Genomic DNA, 7,653 nt, shown 5'->3' with positions numbered 1-7,653 from the left:
GAAAAACAACCACCTACAAATGCTCATCCATCCATACTTATAAAAAGCACAAATCTTACCCACCATAGTACAAGGGAATTAGACCTCATATCTCAATACTTTAATGGCCAAAAGTTCTGGGTGCCTACAAACAAGACTGATGGTGCTACGCTGCGCTTCCGAGGAGACCATCATGTATTGTGGTCTTTTCAGGTAACGACAACCTCCCTGATCTTGCAGGCCTAAGAAGGCAAGGGAAACGAAAACTGAAGGCCTATCAGACCACTGGCAGGGCACAACACCAGCTTGGTGGGTCGCTGGTTTCAGGTACAGCAGGCAGAAATCCATCAGGTGCAGTCTTGGCATAGTGCTGCAGGGAGGGGGGAAAGCTTTACCTGTTGAGATACTAGAATTAAGGCAGGCACTCTTTTAAGTTCACGCCTTTCATCCATGCCGTAACAGCCTGGATTTTACACGAAAGCGCTACACAGCTATTGGAATAAATTACTAAGTTTATAGAACCTGCCATGTTTTGGGTGCTGAATTTACTTTCTTCTTCGGATGGCACAGAGCGCTCACTGCCCTGTCTTACTAGCGTTTTGGGGGGGACAAGGGAAGCTTCCAAAGGTTTCCTTTTTTCTTTTTCCAGTCGCACCCCGTTTGAGAAGAGACTGTGAAGATTGCAGCAAAGGCTCCCTTTGGGCAGACCTGTTTGGAAACTTGCCACCACGGCCTCTCAGAGCAGCAGCCATATGGTAGGAAGGCGACAGTCACCCAAAGTCTAAGCCTTTGTGTCTATCACAGCTTGAATGGCTAATGTGTCGTTATGGATATAGGTAGTCCCTGGGGCGTGGAGCACGTTCAAGGGGCAAAACTCCGGCAGGCCGCTGGCCACATTGGCTTCGCCCGTGGGGCGCTGGAAGGAGGATGACATCTCCAAGGGGCGGAACGAGGTGGAGATGTGGCGCTTGTTGACTTGATCTAGGAGAGTGAAGGTGACCTGGGGGAGAGGGCAAAAGAAGGCAAGCCTCTCAATTACAAATGTCAAATAAATTGTAACCACCACAGCTTCTGGGTGGCCTTTCATACGTCGTGGGCAGTGTTAGATATATGAGCTCATTGCCAAATGGAACCTTAAACCACAACGGCATGTCTAGGCACCGTCCTCCATGGAGTTTATTATTATTATTATTATTATTATTATTGATTTCATTTTTATGCCGCTTTATATTTTAAAGGGGGGTAAACATATCAAAGTAGTTTGCAAAAGATTGAAACATCAAGTGAAACAATCCAGAATAAAACAAATTCCAGCTTCAAGGAAAATATTTCCGATTCTTCTCTAAAAACACACAGCAACTTTAGGAAAGAAACAATGATTTGTACATGCTATAAACATGCAACACCAGATGGCGCCAGAGAGCAGGACATTTTTATATGCTTTTTCCATAGGGTTTGTTGTTGTTATAACAATCTAATTTCCAACTGATTCATAGTGGTTCCCCCACCCACCCACCGCCTTCATGTAGATCCACCTTTGGTGACATTTTGCTTCCCCCATATTTATTTACCGACTTAATTTCCATAGCTGCCCCCTAGCAGAAGAACTCTGAGAAGCGAGTGAGGTGTAGTGGTTAGAGTGTTGGACTAGGACTTGGGAGGTCAGGGTTCAAATCCCCACTCAGTCGGGAAACTCACTTAACCTACCTCGCAGGATTGTTGTAGAGATTAACTGAGGAGAGGAGTGAACCATGTATTACTTGGAGAGAGAAAGTGGGAAATGAAGGCGGTAAATAAGCCCTTCTGCTTGCCTGCTTAAGAAAGCTGGAGACCAGTCAAATGGAAATGTCGGTCACCAGCCTGGCATCCCAAGATTTCCCCGTGGTCATAGTTGGACTGGCACCAGTCGCAAAACGCGCCTGGCTAATTTCTAACACCGGTTGTTGGGTTCCAACTCCCCTCAACTCCAGCTAGTCAGGGATGATGGGAACTGGAGTCTAGCAATGCTTGGAAGGTTACAGGCTCCACACCGCTGCCTTGCAGTTCTTATTCGGCTCTCCTATACCCCCAGCAGGGACACGGGTGGCGCTTTGGGTTAAACCACAGAGCCTAGGGCTTGCCGATCAGGTCGGCGGTTCGAATCCCCGCGACGGGGTGAGCTCCCGTTGCTTGGTCCCAGCTCCTGCCCACCTAGCAGTTCAAAAGCACATCAAAGTGCAAGTAGATAAATAGGCACCGCTACAGCGGGAAGGTAAACGGCGTCTCCATGCGCTGCTCTGGTTCGCCAGAAGCGGCTTAGTCATGCTGGCCACATGACTCGGAAGCTGTACGCCGCCTTCCTCGGCCAATAATGCGAGATGAGCGCCACAACCCCAGAGTCGTCCGCAACTGGGCCTAATGGTCAGGGGTCCCTTTACCTTTACCTTTATACCCCCGGCACAAATCCCCCGTACCTTATGCCGGAAAGGCCATTTGAGATGGAAGTCATATTCTCCTCTCATCAGAACGAGGAAAAGCGAGAGGTGGCTACCTGCTCCTGCCCCGTCTCCATTCAGGAACAGCTTGAGGCAGAGCTTGTAACCGTAGCGGCTGGTGTAAAACGCTTTGGGGGCAAAAGGGAAGAAAACAGGTGGCGTCAAAAAGATGGCTCTGCTAAATACACTTGCATAATTTGTACAGATTGAAGAATCGGGCTGTTCCTGGTATAGAGGCTTGCATTTTAAATGAAAAGTAGCCCCAGGAGGCTACTCTTTCGACCAGAGGATTCCTAGGAGGGGGAATTGTCCTGGAATTCTACTCAATATTGATCCAGAGCAAATTCCAGTGTGTACAGTTGGCAGAGTAAAAACTGAAGCACATTGCAGGATTAGCCCCAAAATAGACCAGAGGCAATTATATTTCATCCGACAGAGCTTTACTGCTACTGAAGGCAAATGAGCATAATGGTCACAAATCCAAAACATTCAGGATTGGCACTGTCCATAGGAAATCCAGTTGCAACAGACTTAAATTAAACTTACAATAACTTATAATAGGTCTAAACCTTAACACTAAGCATGCTATGTACGGAACACCACATCAGAAGGAAGAGAGAGAGAGAGAAAGTGAAACCCAGGCTCCTTCTGGCCTATTTTTATAGTCAGCATGACCTTGACATAAGAGAGATAACAGAACCAGTGTAGGCCAGCTATACTCAGCTTCTCTGAAGGAATAACTCAAACATCATGAGCCTTCTGCTTGTTTCTTTGACACAGAGAAGCTTCCAGAACCCTCTTGAATTAAGTAGAATAGGAAAGATCTCTACATATAAGATCAATACTTTCTGCACTAAGAAATGAAAACTTATAGGGTTATGGTAAAGGTAAAGGGTAAAGGGACCCCTGACCATTAGGTCCAGTCATGACCGACTCTGGGGTTGCGGCGCTCATCTCGCGTTATTGACCAAGGGAGCCGGCGTACAGCTTCCGGGTCATGTGGCCAGCATGACTAAGCCGCTTCTGGCGAACCAGAGCAGCGCACAGAAACACCGTTTACCTTTCCGCTGTACCTGTTTATCTACTTGCACTATGACGTACTTTCGAACTGCTAGGTTGGCAGGAGCTGGGACCGAACAACAGGAGCTCACCCCGTCGCAGAACCGCCAACCTTCTGAGCATCAAGCGCTAGGCTCTGTGGTTTAACCCACAGCACCACCCGCATCCCCGGGTTACGGTACCCGAGTGGCTAAATTTAGTTCGTCCCAAGCTGGGCTGGAGATGGAGAGGCACCACTGGTAGTGACTCACATCCCTTCCCTGAGTCTCCCAAGTAACATCAAGGCCATGTTCACACCACAGTCATGGATTCTGGGAGCTGTAGTTTGTTAAGGGTCCTGGGAATTGTTGGGGAGCCCCTATTCTCCTCCCAGAGATACAGTTCCCAGAGTGGTTTAAGAACTGGCCCCTCTTCGCAGGGAACAATTCTTACAAAACCAGAACCACCCTTTGCGTTTCTTTCCTCCTCGTGCTTTCAGGTCAACTCACCGGGGGAATACAGGGCAGGCCTGTTTCCTGCTTGCACCTCCTGCAGCCTGAGTCCCACCTCGGGGACTTTCCAAAAGAAACACCCATCGTACGTGGTTTGCTCCAAGGTCTGGAGGCGGGATGCTAAGTTGCTGATCATCACATCCTTCAGGGTCAAGAGGGAGTCTTGTTGTTGCACCTGGAAGGAAATGAGGTTCACAGCGTGCGCAGGGATAAAAGAGAATATGTTAAAATTAGTCTATAGGTGGCACCTGACACCAGGAAAAAAATGCCAAAATACCTAAGAGTAATTCGAATAAGAAGACAGGAGTGCCTGGCGTGCTCTGGTCCATGGGGTCACGAAGAGTCGGACATGACTAAACGACTAAACAACAACAACAACAACAAATTCGAATAAATGTTGGAAATGTCCGGAGAAAATTGGAAATTATTATCATTGCTGGTGGCAATGTGGAAAAATTCACTTTATTTTGGAATAAAGTATTTGAAAAAATAAAAAAGATGCTAAAAGTAACGTTTGAAAATAAACCAGAACTGAGTCTGAGTCGAAACAAAATAAAAAAATTCCTTCAGTAGCACCTTAAAGACCAACTAAGTTTTTATTTTGGTATGAGCTTTCGTGTGCATGCACACTTCATCAGATAAGAACTATTCCTGTTGAGCATGGTGCCAGATAATTTCCCAGAAGATAGGAAAAACGTACTCTTGTATGCCTGCGCAGCAGCCAGGCTACTCGTCGCCCAGAATTGGAGGGGGGGGGAATTCCGACGATCCTTGAATGGCAGGAAAATTTGGTAGAGTTCATGAACTTAGCCAAAATGACTGCAGCAATCAGAAATATTCCCAAGCAGAAGTGTAAAATCGAATGGAAATATGTTGAGGACTATCTGATTAAAGAAGATATAAATACTGAATTGGTGATTTGCTTAAATTGAAAGATGCGCAGGGAAATATAGAGAATCTGTGTAAATAATTATTTAGATAAAGCAAGATAAGAGAAAGTTAAAAGAGAAGTGGTGTACAAACATTAGGGAGTCAATTTATGTTATGTTATGTTTTATTTGTTTTGTAAATTATGTATTTGGTTTTTTTCCTTTGTTCATATTATTTGTTTATGTTACTTGATTGAAATTTTATAAGCTCTGTTATTGTCTTATACGTTTATATGTTTTTCTTATTATTTCTTATCTTTTTCTCTGCTTTCTTCCCCCCCTATTTTGTAACATTTTAAAGAACCTAAATAAAGAGATTTTTTTTTAAAAAAAGGAAATGAACGGAGTGTTGTCAAGAAGCTGCTGTCCATTTGAGTGTGAGGTGAACAGAACATAAAGCAAAAATGCTCATAGGGACATGAGAGGAGCTGCCTCAGACCAATCAGTATTGTCCACACCAGGGTTTCCCAACACTTGGGTCTCCAACTGTTTTTGGACTACAGTTCCCATCATCCCTGACCTCGGTCCTGCTAGCTAGGGACGATGGGAGTTGTAGTCCATAAACAGCTGGAGATCCACATTTGGGAAACCCTGACTGGCAGCAAAATTTGTGCTCTGTCACTGAGCCAAGGCTCTTCCTCAAAGTCTTTCGCATCGAATTATTCATTCATACCTTCAGTAACAGAGGAAATTTCCTAATGCAAAGTTATATCATTGTTTCATCTGGACCAGTGTTTTGCAAAATAATCTATATATATAAAAATGTAAAAATCGTGAAACTGCGTTTTCCACTTTTCTCTGTAACTGCTTGACCGATCGCCCTGAAATTTTGACACAACGATCCAGGCCACTCCCCGAGGGTTGTTGGGGACAAAAACCCCTCAAATAACACACCTGGGCAGGTACAGACCTGGCTTACCACCAAGTCAAACAGCACCCTCAAGTGGCGAAATACCCTCCTCCACCCCTCCCTGTGAAATCTAAGCCACACCCACAAACCAAATGACATCATCAACCAAGCAACTGAAACCACCAAGGCAGCTATTATCAGACCCCTAGGCCCCTGCCAGGCCCCTAGGGAGAGGACAAGTGCATGGATCACAGGCCGCAGCACAGCCTTTGATTTATGTAGGCCCCTGCACGGCAAGGGGTTTTTACTTTACCACTTAGCACCACTACCCCCCCCCAAAAAATCCCCCACCAAATAACCAACATTGCCAAGTGGAGGTAGGGGCCTGCCTGGGGGGGGGGTGGCACAGGACGCAGCACGGCCTTTGATTTATGTAGACCCCTGCACGGCAAGGGGTTTTTCAAATCACAGTGTCACCCGGTACCACTAAGGTGCCAGGTGATTGACAGGAGGGCAGCCCTACCCACCTGTCAAATTTGACCCTCCAGGCATGGGAAGATAAGGCTCCTCCACCTGCTGATGTAGCAGAGCTGCTTTGAAAGTTCCAGTAGTGCCCTTATAAATGCTAAGGAATAAACCCTACACAGATCCAGAATGGAGTCCCTAAGGTGGCTGAATATGTGCCTTGTACATATCTTCAGCAGCCCAGGACCTCCATGCACACTGCCCAGGCTTGCATCCCAGGGAGGTCACTTTGGTGCTGCTAAAGCAGCAGTTTGACATCACTGCTGGAGGCACACGCCATTGTCTCTCGAGACAGATGGATGCCAACAAATGCTAAATAACATTGCAGAAGGTCTGTTGTGGGGACAGGTGCATCCTTCCAGATATGGCCAGATTCCAGTTTGCACCAGCATAGCCAATGGTCAGGGAACAGGGGAGTCATAGCCCAAGAAAATCTGCAGGCCCATAGGCTCCCCATTCCTACTCTTGTGTTTCATGAGACTGTCTCCTACCTTCTCCTCCAGGTAAAGGATCCTGGCCATGGCTTCTCCGAGGGCATTTGAAGGGGCCTCCTCTCTCCTGCCCAGCTCCCGACTCAAAACCGAGACAATGTTCTCCAAGGTCTTCTGCCGTGTTTCCAGCTCGCCCAGCTTCTGCTTACATGGAAGGTCGGATTTTAGCCTCTCCCACAGCTTGTCGAGACCCGATAACTGGTGCAAAGCCCCGAGCAGGTGCGAGTGCTGGGACGCCACGGTTCCAACTACTTGTTCATCGGGAGCCTGCTGATACCGAAGGCTAACCTGCAGGAGAGCATCGCCCATTGTCATTTTGGATGGAGGGAGGGAACGCTCATGGCGCCACAACACAGACTTGCCTGTATAGGGGTAGCACGTTTGCAAACTGGTATGGGCATGCACACAATCTGACACACCTTGAAATTAAAGCTAAAGGTAAAGGGACCCCTGACCATTAGGTCCAGTCGTGGCCAACTCTGGGGTTGCGGTGCTCATCTCGCTTTACTGGCCGAGGGAGCCGGCGTACAGCTTCCAGGTTATGTGGCCAGCATGACAAAGCCACTTCTGGAGAACCAGAGCAGCGCACGGAAATGCTGTTTACCTTCCCGTCAGAGTGGTACCTATTTATCTACTTGCACTTTGACGTGCTTTTGAACTGCTAGGTGGGCAGGAGGGGAAGCAGCGGGTGGATGGGTGGATGGAGGCAGTGGCGAAATGTAATTCCCCAGCTTTCAGGAAGAAGGAAGGACCTATCATCTTTCATCTCCTTAAGACCCACCTTGTCAAAATGGGTGAGGAGCTCAATTCCTTTCTCCTTTAGGCATTCAGGTGAGGACATTTCACAGCTGCAAA

General features: G+C 47.2%; 1 protein-coding gene across 1 annotated transcript; it reads right to left on the bottom strand.

The window, feature by feature from the left end:
- Positions 1-544: 544 nt before the first annotated feature.
- LOC118076102 (TNF receptor-associated factor 1-like) lies at positions 545-7,136 on the bottom strand. Its single transcript, XM_035098654.2, has 4 exons — positions 6,799-7,136; positions 4,001-4,178; positions 2,433-2,581; positions 545-979 (listed from the first exon to the last, which is right to left on the bottom strand). The coding sequence occupies exons 1-4, from the start codon at positions 7,111-7,113 to the stop codon at positions 761-763; spliced, it is 861 nt and encodes a 286-aa protein (XP_034954545.2). The 5' UTR covers positions 7,114-7,136; the 3' UTR covers positions 545-760.
- Positions 7,137-7,653: the final 517 nt, after the last annotated feature.

The sequence above is a fragment of the Zootoca vivipara genome, chromosome 2, assembly GCF_963506605.1.
Source record: "Zootoca vivipara chromosome 2, rZooViv1.1, whole genome shotgun sequence".
Lineage (NCBI taxonomy): Eukaryota > Metazoa > Chordata > Lepidosauria > Squamata > Lacertidae > Zootoca > Zootoca vivipara.
The sequence above is the reverse complement of the archived record's forward strand: the minus strand, read 5'-3'. Positions and strand labels throughout refer to the sequence as shown.

What these genes read in the sequence shown, in the direction of transcription:
- LOC118076102 (XM_035098654.2), bottom strand. Translation starts at nt 7,113, where the DNA reads ATGACAATGGGCGATGCTCTCCTGCAGGTTAGCCTTCGGTATCAGCAG. An exon ending in TCCTTTACCTGGAGGAGAAG is followed by an intron (nt 4,179 to 6,798) that starts GTAGGAGACAGT and finishes ATTTCCTTCCAG; the next exon opens with GTGCAACAACAAGACTCCCT. An exon ending in AATGGCCTTTCCGGCATAAG is followed by an intron (nt 980 to 2,432) that starts GTACGGGGGATT and finishes CCTCTCCCCCAG; the next exon opens with GTCACCTTCACTCTCCTAGA.